This window comes from Apaloderma vittatum, unplaced genomic scaffold (genome assembly GCF_000703405.1).
Source record: "Apaloderma vittatum isolate BGI_N311 unplaced genomic scaffold, ASM70340v1 scaffold16750, whole genome shotgun sequence".
Classification (NCBI taxonomy): Eukaryota; Metazoa; Chordata; class Aves; order Trogoniformes; family Trogonidae; genus Apaloderma; species Apaloderma vittatum.
In genome coordinates, this window is record NW_009693031.1 from 3,566 (window position 1) to 26,445 (window position 22,880).

General features: G+C 40.1%; 1 protein-coding gene across 1 annotated transcript; it reads left to right on the forward strand.

The window, feature by feature from the left end:
* Positions 1-212: 212 nt before the first annotated feature.
* LOC104280126 (GPI ethanolamine phosphate transferase 1-like) lies at positions 213-20,909 on the forward strand (the record flags this gene model as incomplete). The annotated part of the gene is made up of 10 exons (XM_009877689.1): positions 213-321; positions 3,837-3,939; positions 6,185-6,287; positions 8,354-8,440; positions 10,808-10,863; positions 11,346-11,421; positions 12,728-12,801; positions 15,927-15,969; positions 17,507-17,559; positions 20,720-20,909. Coding segments are annotated over 10 exons (894 nt in total), but the record flags the coding sequence as incomplete, so codon positions are not given.
* Between the last annotated feature and the right edge of the window lie 1,971 nt (positions 20,910-22,880).

Below are 22,880 nucleotides of genomic sequence, written 5' to 3' on the forward strand. Positions count from 1 at the left end.
AGAAGAATTTAAAAAAAAAAATAGAAGGGAGTTTTTAAAAGAGTAAATTGTAAAAAGCTAGAAATACTCAACAATGCATATCAGACTTCAGTTCTTATGTTGATTCAAGTGAGGTGTTTATGCAACTCTAAACCGTATGTACATATTTAGTATGGAGTCGCAGAGATCCATATGTTAATGATGTGTTTCATTGGCTGATTTCTTCCTTCCAGATGTTGAGTGTTGCACTGTCAACATATGTGGTGAGCAGTACCCATGACAGTCTTAAGAACAAACAGGGATTGCCTTTGTTGAATCAAATTGTTAGCTGGATGACTCTAGGTAAGAACACCTTCCCTCCCAAACATGTATATCAGAGTTTGCGGGGTTTGATATTGGGTGGGGGACAGCGGCACATTTTATTAACACCTTACTTTTGCATATATTCCTTCATTTGACTCCTGACAGTTCTTCCATGTGTTCACTGTTCATAAGTGAGGTTCTTTTGAGGAATGTGTTAGAAAGGCTTTAAAATATTACTCCTTCATAGGTTTATAATAAAATGCAAACAACTTTGACTTACAAGTAGCTTTATCTTTTGGTTTGAATTTTCTGAATATCTTGAAGACCCCTTTTAGGGGTATAATGGTATAAATTCCCTTTTTGTTTCATTTGGACCCAGATAGGGGTGATCTGAGATGTTATGCAAGCAGTCCAGTTAGGCACAGGGAAGTCAGGAAAGATTGTTGCTGTATTTCACTAAGAAGCTCATTTGCATCTGATGGCAGAGACCCTTTGGGCTATGGAAGTACTTTTCAGAGCCGCCTTGCAAAATACCTGTGAACTAATGATGCTAATGTATATTTGATAACTGTTAGAACCTAATTATTAAAGAAAAAACCCCAATTTACGAGTCTATGGATTTTTCACCACTCTAAAATTAAAATCTTAGGATGATTAAACAGAGCAAATGTAATTATCAGTGGGGTTATGGAATACAGTAAAGCAACACCTTTCATCTTTCAGCTATAAAATAATGTCTATAGGGCTCCATTAGGAAAGTTTATCATTGTTTATCCCTAAGTGATCTGGAACGTGGGGTTTGTTCTAGAGCTAAACGTATCCCATGCGAAGTTTTATCCCTGCTCTTTGCCTAAAGTCAAGACCAGGAATCTAAACATAGCTTAATGGAATAATTACGACTCTTGTTATCTAGTTGCTGGGTGTACTGGTGGCATTGTTTTAACTTCAGGAGATATTGTCAGTTTTAGCAATCCTGCTAAACTGCTTGTGATCAGTGCATGTGTAAGCAATGCTGTTTTCTTTGGGGCATTTTCCTTTCCATCATGCTTTCCTAACTCTTTGTAGCCTGCTAAGCTAAGTGGAGATCTCTGTGGATTAGTTCCTTGCAGTTGTAAAGACAAGGAAATCAATGATGTCCTGCTTGGCTTACTGGAACAAGAATTGAGGATAAAGGTTATCTTTCTCTCCCGTGCAAGGGTGACAGGAAACCATCTTTCACCTAAGAGGTAATTTGGGCAGTCAGAGAGGTCTAGAGTTGTGAGGAAAAAGTATATTAGAAATTCTCTTTGCTGTGGGTGATATTTCTAAATATCACTGCATGTACCTAAAAAGTCTCCTTGCTGCCAGGGTGTTGAATATTTTAGCCAAGCCTGACTGAAAGTAATATGTGAATGTGATATACAAGGTAGGAGTTTTGTATGCTTACTGAAGTTGCTCTACATAATTAAACACACAACTAAACAGGTAAAATGCTAAGGCATCCAACAATATGTCCTCAATATTCCTGTTGGAGGTAAATGCCTTGTCACCACCATAACCGCAGCTATCATCTGCCGTGTCACTAGTGTGTGTCACAAATGTGGCACTGTAAGAATTAAGGTGCTGGGGTCTGCTGTAGCTTTTCCAAGGTTGGTAGCATCACAGATGATCAGACTCCTCTTCATCCTTTTACTTAGCTGAGGGAAAATGGCACTGTTAGTTCCTGAACTGTCATTTTGTACCTCTTTGTGTATTTGTATAGCCAGAAACACTGTTATCAGTATTTGTTAACAGTCATACTGATCTGGGTATTATTATCACATCAATATGATAATGAGAGTTCTGAAGCTCCTCAACTATTCATTCTGGTTAATACGAAGCCTGCCTTATTTAAAGTTTTCATGTGGACCTGAAATTGGGTTTTTTTTCAATACAGACTGGATTTTGGAGAACCAGGCAAATGAAATAGTGATGGGTGGGGTTTTGCAGGCCTGTGCCAAGCTGACTTTATTATCCACAAACAGAAGTAAAGCCAGGAGGCATAAAGTTAATCCAGCTCTTTCCCATATTCTTTGTAATCATCTTTATGTTAGCAGTCATTTCTAAATCAGTGTATATTATGTTTTAAAGTTTTCATCAGTGGAAAACGTATCATAGCAACTTGCCACATATTGAGGAATTTGGTGTCACAACTCTGTGTGGGGGACACATACAGAGATTTGTACAGGTCAGCCAGAAACCTGAACATCTTTTGATGGCTAATATCTGATGTGTTCTGTCAGAGATGCAAGGGAAAGGCTAATTACCACCTACAGGCCCTTCATCTGTTCTCATCTGTGATTGTATGCAGTTCTCAAGTGTTGAGCGTCATTCACAGAGGCCAGTTGCCAAGCTGAATTTCCTTCTGGCCGTTCTGAGTTGCGGTGAGGTCCCTGGACTTCCTCCTTGAGTCAGGCCTTCTTAAAGTACAGAACGCTACAAGTGATGCTGAAAGGCTGGAGCACCCTTGCATTCTGTAGTTGTAGCAGTGCCCAAGGCTGAAAGCCAGGAAATAAAACATACTGACCCATGGGTTTTAGAAATAGCCTCATTTTTCATTCATTGTTATGTTTATTATAAATACTAATGTCTACTATGGCAGTAAGTGCAAGCATGCACTTTCCGTATACTGTAGTTTTGTGTTCCTTAATAGGGTGATTATTAATTATGACTTACTGTTGATGTAGTCTTTGAATGATTTAGTAATGTGAGGTCACTATACCACAATGAAGAATCACTCCAGTGTTATTTATCAGCGCACTTCTTTACAAACACATAAAATTTTCATGTAAAAAAAAATAGGTTTAAAGATTGTATTGCAGCAATGCTTCTCCTTATCCCTTTCCTTGCTTCAAGCGGTGGCCACCTTTCCTCTGCTTTTCTTCCTCTTTACTCACTCTTCCCCATTTCTTCTCTTCCCAATTTTCTTCACCTCCTGCATACTGTTTCTCCCTGTCCTCACCTGCAGAAGTTTCCCAGCAGGATAAGTCTCTCTGGGGGCAGCATGAACTCTGCTCACCAGGGCTGACTGGGCAGTTGAGCAATGGACTGCTCTAAGGAGAGATCCCACACCTGCATGAGAGAAATACATTGCAAGTTGAAGGCAAGAGCATGAATCATGACAGAGGTGTCTCCTGGAGTTCCTTAAATATTCCTGGTTTAAAACTCAAGCAGAGAAGCTAATAAGTTGGTAGTTTCTGTATCTGTGTATTAAACAGCCAAGTTTGACTGTTTTTTTGGGGTAGTGCTTCTGCATCATCGTAAGGACTTGTTAACATCAGTTTGTGAGAAAATATAAAGGTGGTGAGGTAGAAAGCCAGGGAATTACAATGATAGAGAACTAAAATTACTCGTGATAAAAATTAAGTATTCCAAACACAAGGTTTTCTTTAGCAAAAGTAACTTCTGAAAATAGAAGGGCATATATGACCAGTATTTAATTTCTGTATGTAAAATGTCAAGACTTAAGGAATCTTGTTAATGAGGATGTTTTGCATATAGTGATGACAGATCTCTCTTTCTTTTCTTTTTGGCAGTTTCTTCTTTGGTGATGCCATTACTGAGCCCCACATTTCTCTTCCAGCGACTGTTCAGCATATTGCTCTCCCTGATGTCTACCTACCTGCTCCTCAGCACAGGGTACTTCCTAGTTAATCCACTCGGATTGGTTTTACATGTGAAAATCAAGGGCTAAATGTGAAACTGCTGAATCTCATGAACATTTCTGTTCAAGGTGTAATGTGTGCTGCCAGCTGTAGTCTCACCTTTTATCTCCTTGTTTAGTTTCCGAAATAAAATTTCAGGGGAACTTCATTATTGTTTTATAAATACTGTTTTGTTGACATTCCTTTCAGCTAGACCAAGCAGTGGCTATAAGGGTTTGTATTCAAACAGTCTTGCACCAAAATAAGCAAGTCTCCTTTAGTTTGTCTTGTTGTTTTGGCGTGGCCTTTAGTAGCAAACAAAAGGAAATAGCCTCTCTCCCAGCTGCTCAGCAGTGGTGTCTAGTTATGGCTTTGGTGTGCAAAGGTAGCCCTAAAATGAGGAAAAATTTTATTCAGAAAGATTTTCATGGAAGTCGTTTTTTTCAGAGAGGTACTAGTCCCCATATAGAGTAGGGCTTGTTCTTTTTGGATAAAAAGGCAGCTCCTCAGAGCTTGTAAATGAAGGAAACACTGTGTTAGCTAACCCCTTTTTTTCCCCAACTCAGTAGCTCTTAAGAGCATAATTAATGGGAAGTATTGGAACCATTCTTTCCGCCTCCACTCCCACTTATCCTCTGGATTTAATTACACTGGAAAATTAAGTGGAATAAAGTATCTTGCAGCAGATATTTTGCAGTAGCTGCCTCTTGTGGATACTCTCATTTTAGATGAAGTATCTCTTTTTTCTTTTTAAACATCTCCTGCCCCCTCTTTCCTCCCACTTCCCCATTAAGATTTTGATCTAATCTTACTGCTTTCTGCACACACACACACACACACACTCACTCTTACACTCAACCTTCTTAGCCTGTCTTAGCTACTGGATAAAGCATGAATGTTATTCTCTCTGAGGCTGGTAACCCTCCCTCTGTATTTTGTTTCTGCACCGGACCACTTACATGCTGGCAGCTCTCTGCTGCCTTTCTGCAATGTTCAAATAGACCAAAAAAATTTGGCACAATTCTTCTAAAACATGATTGTGTACAACCGGGTGTCATTGACTCAGTTGAAGACATTCAATTTGTAGGCAAGTCTAGACCATTGTGAGGATTGTAGGGATTTTTGTTACTGGCAACCCAACTTTTGTTGTCCTCATGTTTAACTGCTTATCATTCCGATAATTAAACCAGAAATGTCTATACGAAATGTTTTATTCCAGTTTGAAACAGCCACACAGCTACACGAGTGGGGAGGCACAAAGGAAACAAGACCGAGATGAACTGCAATAATTTTCTTATTCATAGACGAATAAGTGTGTGTCCAAGGAGGAGTAAAATAAAAAGGAAAAAAAACTACAATCTTTTCAGTATCAGAGTTGCATTCAGTGCCAGTATTATAATTTTATCCTGAAAAAAAAGCAAAAAACCAAAACTGAGGGGCACCATGAAGTGCAATTGAGACATAGAGGGCAAGGAGGAATGAATGTTATCCAATGGCAATCTACACCTCTAAGCTATTTGAGGTTTTAATCTCTCGTGTAAATATGCTTATATTTTGCTACATTTTAAGTGTGCTAGGAGCCAGCAGTACTCCACCAAGATTAGAGGTGTGGCTAAAACATCTTACTGGCTGTAGAGACATGACTTGCTGCCACTGTTGTGATGGATTGGTGAATAGTAAAGAAACATTTTACTTAAGTCAAATTAGTGCTCTTTTCATTATATAGATGCCTCTCTCCTTGGAACTAGACTGCAGTTACCAGGATGAGTTTGCGTGATTAGGACGTAAAGAGACACAAACTCTAGCCACTGTCTAGGTTGGACTATAACCCCTCAGTTCCAAAGAGCTCTCAATACAAAATTTTCCAATTTGAAGAAAATGGGAGCTAATTTTGATTCTTTCTTTCCTGTTTCTTTTTAATTTTATTCCAGTTTTCTTAAAATTAGTCATGACACAAAGGGCAGCAATCCAGTATAGTAGCAGCCATCAAATGGGTGCAAAATATGACAAAGCTGAAGCAGCCTCTGTTTCTCTTACTTCTGCTATTTAATTGCTGTATGGCTTTAACCTTCAGCCAGTTAACTGTGGGTGCTCCTCAGAAGTGGGGAGAGAAGGGGAAGAATGCCACTAGGTCTTTGGTATATCATTTGTGTGAAGAAAAACGTAAAGCAACGTATCAGTACTTGATGTTAATAGTTATTAGTGACTACAGTTACTATGATTCTTATGTTACTCTTCAGGTACGAAGCTCTGTTTCCACTGGTGCTATCTGGTTTGATGTTTGTGTGGATAAACATGGAGCAAGAAGCACTGCAGCACTATGGCCTTTCACTCAAACCAAAGGTAACAGCTCCAGATAGCTGTATCAGGTTAATTATCTCCTTCATCTTGTTTCATTTCCTTGAAGATAATAATAAATATGCCGAGCAGTTTTCATAGAGCAATACTTTGCATTTCTTTGAGAAGCCAGTATCAGCTGTTTTATGAAATAGATATGTGACCTTTTAAGAGACATTTGTCATTTATGTTATTGAAGATACTCTAAATCAGAGACATTTCTAGTAATGCAGGAAATCAGTTTGACTTTAGCACTGTGTTCGGTAGGCTGCAAAACTTCATCAAGTGTAGTGCTAATTCAACATAAGGTACAGTAGCTCTTCCAAGTACAGTGACACAGTACTTTTTTATTCCAACGGTAGAGTCGCAGGTGAGAGGCTGAAAAGAAATAATTCAGTTTCTGAAATGACCCATAGGAAATACCAGAAATCTTAGTCTGACTTTGTCCTTCCACTCTTTCTTCAAGGATGGAGTTTTACTTCTGGTTAGAAAGCCAAGGAGCTGGAGAGTAATTTGAAATTAATACCTTCTAAGATTTGCCTAGGGAGGGAGTTTTTAAACCAATGCAACTTGTTTCACCTTAAAATTTAGTATATTGTTGGCAATTTTCAAAGCCCATGTTGCTTGCACTGCTCCCTAGCTTTTACATTAGGTCAGGGGTTTAACAAGCTGTGTCTGTGCCATGGGTTTGGTTAGATCTGCAGCGCTGGTCACTGAGCCCTCTGGCTGCCCAGACCAGGCAGGTGCACAGCCAGTCCCCGGCTTCTGCCACACGTGGTGGCCTTGGTGCAGGTCATGGAGAACCTGGGTACAGATCCATGGGAGTGGCCACAGCCTCTTGTAAGAGAAATGGTGGTACACGTCTTTCCTTCCTTTTGCAGCTCCTGATAATTAGGGAGAAGTGCTGGAAGGTGAAATCTGAGCCAAGGCAGTCCCTAGGGCCAACCTAACACACGTTGTGGTGTGGGAGACAGCTTTAAAGCTTGAGACAACAGGCTTTACCAATTCCCAAATTAATTGCTTGTATAGTTGTGATGTTGTGTGTGAACATGTTTTGTGGCATCTTAAGTGATAGACAAGAAATCTAAATGTAAAAATGTACACTTAGCATGAGGCTGTGATTGCAGCTGGAGATTTTTAGCACAGCAGAGTCTTCTGTGGGATATGTTTTTTCTTCCACTCTGGAACCCCCTCTACTTCTTGCATCTTGTAACAAGGCATCTCTGATGCTTGCCTGTTTGATGATGGTCTGATGCTGCGTTTCTCTTAAAATAAAAATCTATTAAAGAGCTATTAAATGGTGAAGAACACTCGATTAATCAAATAGAAATGAAAACAACATAAGTAAGCTGTAATTAGATTTTCTTTTTTCACTCCCTGTATGTCATTTCACTTTTGGTTTCAAGTGAAAGGAACAACAATGCTTAGCCCTGCTTCCCGTTTTTCGGTTAGGAAAATCAATTCTAGAATGTCTGTTAATCTATGCCACAAAGTAAATCTTGTGTTAGAGACTCCATGATAGTTCTCTGATTATTATTTTCAATTAAAATGTCAGTGTTGAATGTCTGCTACTTGAATTTTTTCTTTTCCCCAAGGAAAAGATGTTCATCGACCTCTTAAAATCTGTGAAGACAATTTCTCTTCAGATCAAGTGACATTGTGCTGAGAACTGAGTGAGGGAGATGTAGAATATTTTAGTATTCCCACTCACAACATAAGTCAACTGAGGATAGTTGCAGTCTTTTATTTCGGTGGTTCTTTATCCACATGCTCATGTGAGCAGTGGAAGGACGTATGTGTAGGACGAACATTTATGATTAAAAAAGAGAATAAGTCTAAGGCCTAGAAGTTCATTTTTAGTGTAGATAACAGCGGAAGCTCCACTGTTCATTTAATCATCTCACTTGTACCAGCTTTCTGGCAGATTCATTAAACTGTACCGAAAATATGGGGATACTCTAATAAGAGCTGATAGGGAAGTTTATTTCTCATTCATTGCAGTAAAAACATGGTGGTTCTATCAAAGTACTTCAGTTGATATTCAGTATTGATTTCTTCCACTCTTTTTCCAGCTTGCAGGTTTCGACTTTGCCTATGCTACTGATATAACTCAGTTTCGACAGCTTCACCTAGATGACGTCCGCAGGTCTTTCTTCTTCGTATCCTTTTGCCAGTTGTTTCAAAAGGCACTGCAATCAATATTTGTAGCCTGGTAGCCACTGGAAACAGAAACTGGTGAAGATGGGTTGACTGACATTGCTCAAAGGACACATTATGTTTTTGATAAAGTAGTAAAAAGTACAGCATGAACTGCACTGTTTTGGAATCTGGCTCCCTGGCCACGTTAGAAAGTTTGGTCTCATATGACCAGTGCAGTTGAGGTAAACTGTCTTCCAAGAAGTTCTGTTTTCAGTTGGATTTTATTACATTTAGGCTGGAGGGAACTCATTCAACCTTCACAAATCAGTTGGAAAAGGTGACATTAAAGTTATTCTCATTTTCTCATTTTTACAGTATGGCAGTGTGTTAGGAAGAAAATGTTAGTGGACAGGCATTGACCATGGCCAGGTAGATAAGAAAGAAAGTTCTTGCAGATGTGTTCCCAAAATCTGGGATAGAGTTATTTATATCACATGTAGTACTGCCTTTAGAAATTACCTGGGCTTGGGAGGGAAGAGCTGTTTGCTCAGTAACACACCAGTTATTTTGCATTACTGTAAGGGAAACTACAGATTTATTTTCAATACTGTACAGGCTTGATAATGTCATTTTTCTCTTCCATCATGGGAATGCAGTTAAGTGAGAGCTATTTGGCAGCAAGGGTGATGGGTGTGCAAGTGGGAGAGAAATTATGAGCCAGTCTAGAAAATACGAGTTTCTAGTGCAGGTGAGTTTTTGTAGCTCGAGCTGGGGAGGGAGTTGTTCCTGCAAAAAAAGACTTTATAGTTTGTAGAATAACCAGGTCTGAGAGGGTGGATCACAGTCACAGAGTCTGTGCTGCTGGAATTTGGGACAACGCTGCTGGATATTGGGAACCTGCAGTGGAGGCAGTTTGACAGTTTGACCTCATTAAGAAGGCAATTGAGCACTAAGTAAGGAGGCAAAACAATTTTCTAGATGTTGAATGTTTGTGTTTGCTTTAGAGTATACCTTAAAAGCAGCTGAGACCCCTCCCCCTTGCAGTAAATTTATTGAATTCAGTAGCTCTTTTTGCTATTTTAACAAAAATAAGCTACTTTTTTTGTCTCTTTGCAGAGACCAGGTATGATACACACCCTCTCAAAAAGATATTGTGTTCTTTTTAATTTACATGCTGTTTCACATTTAATAATGGTGATTTTGGAAACTTTTTCTACTGGAGCAGTCACGCTGCAAATATGACCCTGTGAGCTGTACATCTTAAGATTGTCTTGTGATTCCTATATAGGGCCCATGTGCTGAAGGACCTCATAGCCTGATCTTCCAGAAGAGGAATCAGATTTTTTTATGCTTAGCATTTTGATTAGACCTATGTGCTACTGGTATTTTTACAGTTTATTGCAGAACTGTTGTTCTTATAAATCTTAACTGGCAGAACTGTGCTATGCTGTTAGGCTGCTGTGTTACTAAACTTGAAATGATGTGATGCTCTTGGGAAGCGTAATTTCTTTACTTATGCTGACCTAGTCCTGCCAAAGTATTGCATGCAGAACCCCAATGATTCTGCTGGACGTTTGGTAGCAAATTGTGTCTGCAGAGACTTAAATGATCCAGTGCAGGAGCTATAGCAGGCATGGAAAGACCAGAGGGAGCTCTGGCAGCAGCAGTCATCATCACTGGCTAATGCTCTGCCTGATGCAGAAAAACAGTTAAAAACTCTTCTCAAACTGAAGAGAGGTGAGCTATAATGGGTCCCAATTCACTCAGGAGGTAGAAAAATACCTTTCATAGTTTCGTATAGCAGCAAATGTTGTACCTAGTCGAAAAGGGTAAGGTTTCTAAAGAAACTTGAGGACTGGGAGTCCCGTGTTGCAGTGGATAGACTCAGCCTAACTTTTGGGCATCAAGCCTAGGAGAGGAATAGCACAGGAACCTTTAGTCTTGTTTCGTAGCCAACTACCTCTTGCACGGTCAATTCCTCAGTAAAGGCATCTCGTTTGGTGGGCAGTACACACACATAGGTCATTACTTCTTGCAAAAGCACGTGTCTTTGAATGCAAAGCTGAGGTTGTGGTCCAGGGGTGTTCCTACCTTGCTGGGTAGGGCCCAGAAAACACAAACTGCGGCTTTCTGGCAGAGACCTCAAGACAGGCTATAAAATCTTATGCAGGCAGTCCCATCTTTTAAAATTGACATTGTCATGTGTGAAATCTTGGGTAGAGGTAGACAATATTTTGAATTTCTTAATGCGGTATAAAGCTGTAAGAGCGGGTCAGCTGCTTGTAGTATCATGATAAGATTTTGAAAGTAAATTGGAATGAAGAGGGGGGAAAATGCTGGCTTTATTTCACTGCAGCCTGTGGTGTATTTTCCTTAAATACATCTAGGTTTTCTTCATAGTGACGGCCTTTTTTGGCACTGGAAATATAGCTTCTGTTAACAGGTAAATTATATTCTTTGATCTGAGACAGAGGGTACAAAAAATTCTTTCTGCTGTATACTAAGTATAAATTTGGTTACCAAAATCAGGTCAGCAGAATAAAAGCGATAGTCAGTGGTATAACAATAACAATTTCTTTCATTTCTGCTCTCTGTAACATGTTCTCTAAGAGCCTGAGCTTGTTGGTTATGAGGTCATCTTAGTTTCCATTAGAAGTTATTGGCAGCATGAGCAGAGAGAGCTCAGCTGCTCGCCAGCAGCATGGCACCCTGATAGACACAAGCGGAGAAAAATTGTGGAGAAAGAAAAACAAGGCAGGCAGTCCTTACTAATTTAATATTTGAGCAAGAAAAGAGAAAGTTGGAAGCCTAGTTTAAAAACGTCTAAGCACACAATGTATTACAGGGGTAACTAAATGCTGGTTTTTTAATTGGAAAATGCCATTTCAAAGATACATTGTAACGTCTTTTTTTATGTTTCTCTAGTTTTGATCCTGCCTCTGTCTATTGTTTCTTGACTTTGTTCAGTCCTTTCATAATGGGAGGCTTGCTTATGCTGAAGGTTAGTAATCTTACCATAGTGAAATTGTCTCAAAGAACTATTTGGTACATAACACATCACGTACATGGTTGGTACTTTGCCATTTACAAAAATCTGTACACATGTCTGAGCTCCATTAGCCTTCTTAACCATCTGTGAAGCTTTCATCCTTCGTGATGTTTCTAGAGACGGATCCTTCTGTTTCCCAAAAGAGAGAAGCTAAAGTGCATGGAAGTATAATTTAACTGCATTAGATGGGTTTGTTGTAAGAAAACAGAAATTTAAAATTTTGAAAACACTTAAATTATTTAAAAATACATAAGCTTTCCTTGTAGTGTAGTATAGTATCTTCAGAAACATTGAGGATATATATTTTTATTAGCTTTATCTACATAACATTAAATATAGGCTTTGAATGCTCTACTGATTTAGATTGTCAATTTACAATTATTTTTTATATTATTTAATAGCCTCTCAAAGATTGAATTGCATTTCTTGTTTGCAGGCAAGATGTGAGGGCTCTTCCCTAATATTTGAGTAAGGGAACTGCCGGGGAGGAGTAAAGAAAGGAAGGGAGACATGTAATTTATTAGTTATTTTTAAAACACAGTATTTCCTGCCTCTGCCTTTCTGCTGCTTCTGTCCCAGAGAAAGCAGACTTAGGTTATAGGTGTACTGTGTGTTGCACTGCAGGACGTAAGCCAGCAATGCAAACTTTTCTGTGTGCAAGAGGACAGGTTTTAGCAATGCGTTTACACTATTTACTGAAGGATTACAAGCCAACTCGGAAAGGGCAAAAGGCAACATTGATGTTTCTGACCTGTTTGTTTCGTTCTTTATTCACTGAAGTGTTTCCATGTGCCTGGCTTGGTGGTGAAGGGGCAGTGTGAGCCTTGCCTTACTGAATATGTTCTATATTCAGCTTTTTCTGTGGCTGAGATGAACTGTCCTTTTACGTTTGCATCTCTGCTGCCAGTCACGTGGGATATTGGGTCTGAATAGTTCTGTCTACTACCTTCATTGAAGTATTTAGCACTAGGATACTAGTGCTAAAATGGATAAATGAAGAGAGGATCATTAATGTGTTTTAATTATAGTTTTCCATGTGACTCAGGGCTTGTTTCACTGCAGTTCCAGGAAGGGGTTTTCTGTTCGTTTACTACACGTGCTTCCTGCAAAATGAGTTTCTACTCTTTCTTGCCAATATTTTATTTTTGTAACATACACATTCTGTGATAATTTCAAAAGCAGGAACATGTTTCCACAACCTGTCAGGTCGTTTTGTAAATATGGCTGTAAATGAAAATGTAGCTTGTGTTTTCAACAGGTTGTAATCCCATTTGTTCTGGTATCATGTGCTTTCGAAGCTGTTCAAGTCACAGCACAACTATCTTCTAAGAGGTACAGTAAGTGCTATATTTCTATATTCTAAGTGCTATATTTCTATAGTCTAAGTGCTATATGTGTTAGTAAGAGTTTCTAATCTATTTTGCAAGAATTCAGAATTGTCAAATCTCAATCTAAATTTATAATAACCACTAAATCACATTGTCACTTTTACTTGTTTTTGTGGTTTGGATTTTTGTTTAGTAGTTTTTGCAAGCTCAGGAATTCTTCTGTTAGTGATAAATGAGTATAAATGGAAGTGTTGTCCCTGTCTTAAACAATCAGGTATTTGATAGTTTTTGCTGACAATACAAAGAAGGAGCGCTTTTTCCCTAATAATGTAGAAAAATAAGCAGACTTTAAAGTCTGATTTTTTTGTTTTATCTAGCATCTCTGCCTATAGTATTTTTGAAAAATAATCTATTTTTAATGTAACCAATTTATAGCTTTGTAGCACTGACCTCACCACAGATAGCATTGAAGAAAAAAAAAAACTAGATGCCCTTCCATTGCAGTTCAGTGCTTCCCAGGTGTGTTCAGTATTACTTCTTTTTTTTTTATTTTGCAGTAGGACTAGATGACTGCCAGACCTTTTTGCATTTCTAAGATTTTTTGCAAAACAATGTGAGACAGGTGCCCAGCCTTGCAGAGTGCTGTATCCAGACTTGACGTACCCTCATGCTTTTTTCACTGTCTCAAGATTGATTTATTTTTATTTTTTTTAAGTGTTAGCCCTCTCTACCCATTTCAGTGGACCCTGGTGCACATGACTGAATCCTGTGCTCACCATGAGAGATGATAGATGGTGCTGAGGTGGGGGAGGGATTTTGAATTTGTCGCTGTGGGGTGTTGTGTGGGGTTTACCAGAAGCCTCGCTGTCAGCTGCAGGCACTTTGTCCTGCACATTTGCTCAGCTGAGGAGGAGGAAGCTGCCCTTGCTCAGCGTGATGCCCTCTGCCTTTCTCTTTGTTTTCACCCTGTCTTCTTATATGATACCACTCGGGACTAACAAAGGCACCGAGCAGTCCAACATCTGCATCTAGGTAGGAACAACCTCAGGTTCCAGTATAGGTTGGGGAATGACTTATTAGAGAGCAGTGGAGGGGAAAGGGATCTGGGGATCCTGGTGGACAACAGGATGACCATGGGCCAGCACTGTGCCCTTGTGGCCAGGAAGGCCAACGGCATCCTGGGGTGTATTAGAAGGGGGGTGGTTAGTAGGTCAAGAGAGGTTCTCTTGCCCCTCTTCTCTGGCCTGGTGAGGCCACATCTGGAATCTTGTGTCCAGTTCTGGGCCCCTCAGTTTAAGAAGGATAAGGAACTGCTGGAGAGAGTCCGGTGTAGAGCAGCCAAGATAATGAAGGGAGTGGAACATCTCCCTTATGAGGAAAGGCTGAAGGAGCTGGGTCTCTTTAGTTTGGAGAAGAGGAGACTGAGGAGTGACCTAATTAATGTTTATAAATATGTAAGGGGTGAGTGTCAGGAGGATGCAGCAAGGCTCTTCTCGGTGACAACCAATGGTAGGACGAGGGGTAATGGGTTTAAACTGGAACACAAGAGGTTCCACCTGAATTGGAGAAGAAACTTCTTCTCAGTAAGAGTAACAGAGCCCTGGCACAGGCTGCCCAGGGAGGTGGTGGAGTCTCCTTCTCTGGAGACATTCAAAACCTGCCTGGATGCCACAGCATCAGCCTGGGAGCAAGGCAGAAACCACAAGACATGCCCAGGATCCCTGGAGAGGTTGTGCTCTGATTGTCAGCACGTCCTGAAGTCTGTACTGCACTCTTTATTGCTCTTGCTGCCCCTGCTAGATAAATTAAACCATCACAGGGGACAATCTTTTCTTCGCAGTGTATAAACATGCCCTGAAATTAGTCGTGTCCTTCTGTTGTGAAAGGCTTCCTGCAGTTCAAGAAGGGCAAAAAGTAGACTTTTGTGGTTTGGACAAATTGCTCCTAAACTCTCCTCTCTACAGATTAAAGAGTTTAATTTTTTTTGCTGGTCCTGGGGAATGTTCTGTCAGAACATGTTCTTGGAGCTTCCCTGTGAAAACAGCCCCCTAGTTGAGTCCCTTCTAGGCACTACAAGATTGCAGCATCCTATCTGAGCTGTAGGTGAGTGGAGAGAAGCCCTCCAGTGTGCCTGAGGCACAGTTGCTTTGTTGCATCCTTGTTTACTAATGAAACATAGCTGGCGTAGGGAGTATCAGAAACCTCCTTGTCAGGAGGTGTTGCCATGGGTGTGTCCCCAGTACATGCTCCTGCAGAGCTGCAGCAGGATGTTTTCCCCTAGAAAAGCTTTGTGGGTTTATAATGGTAGTAGTGATAAATTAACTGTATTCTAGTTAAAGACCTTTCTGTTAATGGGTCAGCTGTTTGCAACATTGCTTCAGTGTCATTAACTTAGAAACCAGTTTCAACCAGTTACAGCAATTGTTTTCATGCAATTTAGGATTTACATAGTTTAATGAAAAGAAGATGAGGTTAATGGTGGGGAAAAACAGCTCTACCTGCTCCCTTCTGGTTTCTTTTGCGGCCCGCAGCCTGCTTTCCCAAGTAGCTTTGCCACCTGGCAGAGAGGCCTGTGGGTTTGGGAGCAAGGCACCAAAATGCTGGGCATGCCCAGAGCAGCTTCTGGGCACCCAGAGACCTGGAAGTGGTGCCAGCACCTTCCTTAGCAGGCTCCTGCCCAGCGGGGTGGTTGTCGGGATAGGACCGGTCAGCTCGGGTGTCTGTCTGCCGATTCCAGCAGCTTTGCTCACTCTTGGGTCCATCTCAAGGCTTCTCGATCAGCTTTGTTTGGCCTCCCTGCATCAGGACTGGGCGGGTGCTGTTTGTCTGATGCTCTTGTTCCCACGTAAATGACTCGTGTTAGGTTTCCCTGTGGCAAAATTGAAAATCTGTTCACGTGAAATGTCTTTTTTCAAGCAGGATGGGATTACAAATGCCCAATGTCCTAGTCGTATGTTTTAACTGTTCTCTAATATATTGAAATGTATCTGAGTGATTGAAAGGCAAATGCAAGAATTCATCTTATTTTCTCTACTGGAGTTTTAGTGAACTTTGTAACATCTGTGGCTATCAATAAAGGTCGATGGTCTGTTTTTTTAATTTTGGTTTATGGTTTTTTTCTTTTTGCAGCCTTTTCCTCATTGTTCTTGTGATTTCAGACATTATGGCTTTGGTAAGTTGTTGCACATTCTCTTAAATATGATCAAGAAGCAGAGGGTTCTTCTAATTCCATCTAGGGAGATCTGAATTTGTTTCAGACTTCAAAGTTTCTGTAACTAGGGCAGTGAATTGAATTGAAATTCTAGCACAATTTAGAGATAAAATTCCTCCAATCACCACTCTTTGAATTTCATGTAATTAATGCTTCTGAAGAAGCAATATTCTAATAATAATAAGAGACAAAAATCAAGTAGTAAGTTATCATTCTGACTTTTCCATGTGCTTCCCAATCAAAGTCCTAGGAAGAATTTTAATAAGAATATCTGTTTCAACTGTGTGCAGGGCTTAGTTATTTTTTCAGGAATTTTGAACCTTTTACCCACCCCACCTTCCCTTGACAAATAAAGGAGAAGGAGAAATGTTTTACCCACCAGCTCTGTTAGAGTTGTCAGAATCCAGGAGATAAACGACATCCAAAAAGACATTTTGTACCCTTTGTAATAAGCTGTTAGGAAATGCTATGTTCAGAAAGCTTGCATCCACAGACCAAGCCAGCTAAAACAACCCAAAGCTGAACAATACCTCAACATAATTCTTACAGGTTAAAAGTATGTCTTAGTTGCCCCCTCAAACTGACTTCAATCCAGCAATGCCACTGGGTACCACAAGGTGAACAGAAAGTTTTGCAAAGCAGCAGGTAGAGCTCGTGTTCTACTTTGTACGTGCTGGTTTAGTTTCGTGCCTTTGGAGTAAGCATTCCTCGTGTGATTTCCTTGTACAGTGCATGTCTGTGGATCTCACATGATCCAAAACAGTGAGTAAAAACCAAATAATGACTAATTTGTCTGTAGAGTGAGAAATGGAGACGGTACACTTTTGTGTAGTTTCAAATAAATCTGATTTTTGGTAACTTCCGCAGGAAGAGGATTAAAATACCAGTCAACCACGCTCATAGCATTTCACTATACTAGCAGGAGCTGTATGTAGATCAGTAAATAAGAAAGTTGGCAGAAGAAAAAAAAAGATGAAAAGAGAACTGGTTTGTGGTCTTGAATCTCTGTGACCACCAGCTAGAATTTGGAGGATTCACTAATAGACAAATGCCATCTTTTCCCAACATTATTCCCATTTTACAGATGGGGGAACTGCCAGAATTGCTCAAAGAAGTTTGTGGTGGAATTCCATGAAAACAATATGCAGCCTTCTCTTCGACATTAGGCATTATTTGGGTTCCTGTTAATTCAAACAATAAGGTGGTTTTGCTTTTCTTATTGAAAAAATTCTCTGCTGGTAATCTTCTGGTTCTTGCAAGACGAGCTTGGCAGAACTTAGTCCATATTTAGCTGTTTGTGTTTGATACTATGTTAAATCTATTTCTGGCTCCTGGACCACTCTACTTTTGTCCAAATGAGCGTTCCTGGAAAGGTCTTGCCCTTGTTCTACTTGAAGAATTAGAAACTCGGAGTAAACAGCCTGAAAACATGGGTTTTAATTTTGTGTTTCAAATTGTGCAATGTTGATGTACTAATAAAAGTTCTTATATTTCCTAGCATTTTTTCTTCTTGGTTAAAGATTATGGAAGCTGGCTGGATATTGGAACAAGGTACAGTATGTTTTTTGCTTCCATTGCATTTTTTAAAGGCTCATAAGTTAATGTTGTTGTGTGTATACTCGGAACTCTTCTAATTTTTTCCAATTACTCTCCTTAATCAAATGCTTTAGTGATGTTCCCTGTACTTAAAATGCATGTGTGCACACATATAAACCTGTATATGTATCCCAAGCTAAAACTTGTGAATTAAAATCTGTGCCAGAGCAACATGAAGTAAGCAATGAATCTAACATGACAAAAAATTAGTAGGATTTGTTTGGTTTCTAAAGAGCAGTAATTATGCAAAAAAAAAATATTCCTGTTTTGCATTTTAATTAGTTGTAATCACTGTCAAAATAACAATTTATCAAAACTGTTGGTGGGTACAAAGACCCAAGCATTTAAATCTGTGGCATTTAAACATAGAAATCACAGCTAGAATGGAAGAACTGGTTTGGCACTAAGAGTCGTGCTAGGCTCCACAGCATACTTCATGGGGTAGGTTTTCAACTGCACAGTCTTCATGGTGGATAGTCCAGAAAATAACAAACGCAAGGAATACACATATCACATTTACCTGCCCTGAGTTGTGCAGATAGATAATATGCTGTAATAAGCTTAGCAGGGAATGTGTTGTTAATGATCCAGCCAATCTGGTCACTTGACATTTATTTAAACTGAAGTTGAGTAGCGGCCGGTTGTTAATATTTTGTTTAGTCTGCATTTACCCTGTTCTTTGCTGAGCCCGAGCATCCTCTCAAGCACATACACGCATGTACACACGCGGGCACACGTATTCCGCCTGTTTTCTCTGGAGGTTCAAATTCCTGCTTGTAGCTGCCCTTTGAAGGTTACTAACGGGAGGAGATACGGTTAGATCAAATAGTGTGAATGATGTTTTAACATCACAGTTCCTTGCTATGGTCAGTTTATAGTAAATCAGGTGGCCTCATCCCATGTTTTGAATTCCTATTAATAAAGGATATTAAAGACATTGGAAAAGCACTGTTCTGCTGGGCAAGGAGCTATAAACTCTTACAAGCACCCAAAAACTTCCTCTATCTTATACAGTCTTCATAGTGTAGAGATTTGCAACAGTGGTAGATTGTTGGATCCATGTCAGCTGGAAATTTTCCTTATCCCGAAGAGTTTAAGGGAGCTCATTATGTACAGTCATAATTCTGTCTCTACATGTGCATTTTGAGCACCAAATAAAGCATTGAAAAAGGCCTTTCTAAAGAGTAATTTGTGATTAATTTTAATGTGATAATGCTTAGTCAGCCTTATATTTATCATTTTGAGTGCTTAACTTTGCCATCTACATTATTTTATTGTTGTCTTATATATATGTTTTATATGTGTATGCACTTAAGATAAAAATGAGTAGGTTGCCTAAGAAAAGAGGTGAAGCCACAGGCTCGGAACTGAAATCATTCTTCTTTTACCTAGCGTGAGCAATATTTTGGCACCTGAAACTTCTCCTCTAAGCAGGTTTCTATTGTGTGTTCCTTAAACTTTGCAAAATTAGCAAGCAAGAGCAGAAGATTTTTGTTCATTTATTTCTGAAAGGGAAGATGAGCTTCGTGGGGTTTTGGACAATTTTCCAAACCAGTGGAGAGAGATACTACCAAGGCTCTTTCCTGTCCTCCTGTTGCAACTGCAGTGACAGCTCTGTGGCATTCCCATGGCACTGTTGTCACTTTGACACTATAGGCTGAAAATATCCCATCTCAGTTGACGTTTTGGGTGCTGCCAAAATTTTCTGGAGAAGGCTGAGTCACTTAAGGAAATGATCGGTTTGGTTTTTTCCAAACTGTTTGTATCTTGACAAAACCTGTGTAGTATTTCATGGGACAAAGAATAGGAAAACCCGTAGGGACAACTACCGTCATAGTTTGTTTTTTTCTATTTTTTGGGGGGGAGGCACTGATAGCAAGTGTGTGTGTGCATGTGTGCATAATTATCAGGGTTCATTTTATGTTTCTAGTTATGACATTGTCGAAATCACAGGTGGGAAAGCACCAATTTAATTGCCTGGTGGAAATTCATTCCTTTGAAATCTATCAGAGTCCAGTGGTGCATGTACCACATTTGCAAAGTGTCTGATGTATATTTTCATATACTTGTTCTTTTTTGTGGTAGCTTTCTATGAATTTTCTAACTACCATGATTCAAAACTTTTGCTCTCTCTTACTAAGAATGTGCAAGTTCAGTAGGAAATCGTTAGGCAATACTTGGGTTTCCCTGTTCCAATGCTGGGAAGTTTCATGTGGAAGAGCTAGTTTTAAGTCCCTTACAATAAAAAGACAACCTTCACTGCTTTTTTTTGTGGTGATTTATTGTTTCCTAGTGGATCTCTCATTATTTGGAAATAAGGTTTGTTAATTCAACATATTTCCCCTTTGGCCTTGAACACCTCCAGGGAGGGGGCAGCCACAACATCTCTGGGCAATTTATTCCAGTGTCTTGCCACCCTCGTACTGAAAAATTTCTTCCTAAGGTCCAATCTAAATCTATTCTCCTTCAACTTAAACCCATTTATCCTTGTCCTATCAGTGGACACTCTTGTAAAAAGTCCCTCCCCAGCCTTCCTGTAGGTTCCCTTCAGGTATTGGAAGGCAGCTATTAGGTCCCCCCAAAGTCTTCTCTTTTCCAGACTGAACAATCCCAGCTCCTGCAGCCTGTCCTGGTAGCAGAGGTGCTCCAGCCCTGGATCATCTTTCTGGCCTCCTCTGGTCTCGTTGCAACAGATCTATGTCCCTCTTATGGTGAGGGCACCAAAACTGGACACAGTATTCGAGGTGGGGTCTCACAAGAGCAGAGTAAAGGGAGAGAATCACCTTTCTTGACCTGCTGACCACGCTTCTCTTGATACATCCCAGGATGCAGTTGGCCTTCTGGGCTGCATGAGCGCACTGCCGGCTCATGTTGAGCTTCTCGTCTATCAACACCCCCAAATCCTTCTCTTCAGGGCTGCTCTCAACCCACTCAGTGCCCAGTTTGTATTTGTGCCTGGGATTAGCCCGGCCCAGGTGCAGGACCTTGCATTTTGACTTGTTGAAGCTCCTACAGTTTGCACTGGCCCATTCCTCAAGCCTGTCAAGGTCCCTCTGGATGGCATCTCTTCCCTCAGGTGAGTCCACGGCACCACACAGCTTGGTGTTGTCAACAGACTCGATGCGGGTGCACTCGATGCCATTGTCCATGTCACTGACAAAGATGATAAAGAGCACTGGACCCAGAACAGAACCCTGAGGAACTCCGCTTGTCACTGGTCTCCTTGTGGTCATGGAGCCATTGACCACAACTCTTTGAGTACGACCATCATTGTACCATACCTCATGTCTGCTTTAACAACATGATGTATCTGCTTTAACAACATGATATCTTTATTCAGTCAGTTGAACTCACTATGCCACTTAAGTATTGTCTTTGAATGTAAAGACATTTCTATTTTTCCCACTCTTTCAGATCATTAATGAAATAAGCAACAACAGATCCACCATACTGTCCTGTATTACCACATTCAGCAAATTATCAAGCATCGTTGATTGCCTCCTCTCATTAAATTAACATCAATATTTATGACTTCTTAGAAAGTCTTAAAGCCCTTTTGCTTAATGATCATGCCAAAATCATTGTGAACTTGTTTTTCAAAGAGTGCTTTTCATTGTTTTGATATACTAACAGGATAATAATATTGCAGTGAGTGCAGAACTCATCGCAGTGCCTTATAAAAGCTTCTGAGGTCTGCCAACCGTACCTTCTACCTGTATATCTTGAGGTCACCATAAATTGCGTCATGTACCCTAGAAGAACACATCATTGCATTTCTTAAAAATAATAATGCAGTTTTCCTAGTATTTTTGATATATCAGTGTGTAGTGCATGATCATGAGAAGTTTGTTGTGACATTCTTTTATTTTTGAATAACGGACCAGTGGAATAGCTAGCTTTCTGGCTTCTTTGTCACTAAAATAATTTCTCTATGGCTTAAAAAATATGTTTATCTAGATCTCTAGAGGTAGAGAGATCTCTAGAGACAGAGAGATACAGCCTTTAAAGCCTCCTGTATCTACGCAGTATATGCAATTGGTAAATAGTTTTATATTCAGATAGTCAAGATGTATCTGAAAGCTTCTTTAAATGACAGTGTTTTATAGTTTTATACAGACATATACTGTCCTACTTTTTGTAACAGTTGGTGGAAGATAAAGGGAAAGATACAATCTTAACTGTTCTCCTGCAGTTTCAAACTTCAGGAGACATGATAAAGCCCAGTAGGCTGTTCTAAGGTTTTAGGGCAGCAGAATCAATTTCAGCTTTGGGATGCTGGGGCTTCTAGTTCTGACTATGGAAACAAAGGTATTTTAACTTGGAGGAAAGCAGCGTTTACCAGTAACTTCTAAAACTTGGACTAGGAGTGATGTGATTTTTTTTTTTTTTTGGTGTGTGTGTGTGTGTGTGTAAAACAGAGGATGAGATCCTGGCTGGAAAGACAGGAGACTTAAAATTCAGAATCTGAATCTGGGGGCTCATTGTGTGCTTGTGAACTGAGTTTAGAAATAAGGTCCTTGGACTCTTCTGGAGAGATCTCTTCCAAGTCCTTGCACCAGTTATTTTTGTTTTACTTGGTTTATTTCTATTTTTTTAATTGCTGTGGCAACTTATTCCATCTTCCTCTCTTCCCAGCTTCTAATCACGTCTGTCATCTTAGGAGTTAGCCTGCCTCAGGAGAAAGCCATGTTTTGGGGCAAGATTGATTCCCCCTGCCACCTCTTCCTCTTTTTTTACTGATCTTTGATGCTTCTTGTCTTTAATTAGGACTTCTCACTAATGTACGCTGTCACAAACAAAGCCAGGAGATGGCAGTACCTCATACATTCCCATCTGGGTTCCTTGGCACTGAAACGGGTGTCTGCCTGATTAAAAATTTTCCTAGCAACAGTTTTGCCTGTTGACCTTGGTCCATACTACTCACCTTTCCATTCAGTAGTGTTGTCTTACCTTAGATCACCTGTGATCTGTGATCATCTCTTCAGCTTTCTGTTGCTACACAGTTCCCGTGGAGAACTCAAACCGACCTGTCATGCGCCCAGGTGGACGTCCAAGGGCAGCTCTTGAGGGATTTGTGTTGTCTTTGTTACTGCAAATGTGCTGTGAACTACAAAGTCTGAAGTGCACTGGCCAGGTGAAAGTAAGCTTTGTACCTGCTGACTTCATGGTCTTGCATCTTCTTACACCTTCCCATAGAAGGAGAGGAGGACTATGGCTCTCGTGGCGTGCTGCTTTGCTTAGCCAAAGCTGGAGTGGGGGCAATGCTTATGGGAATG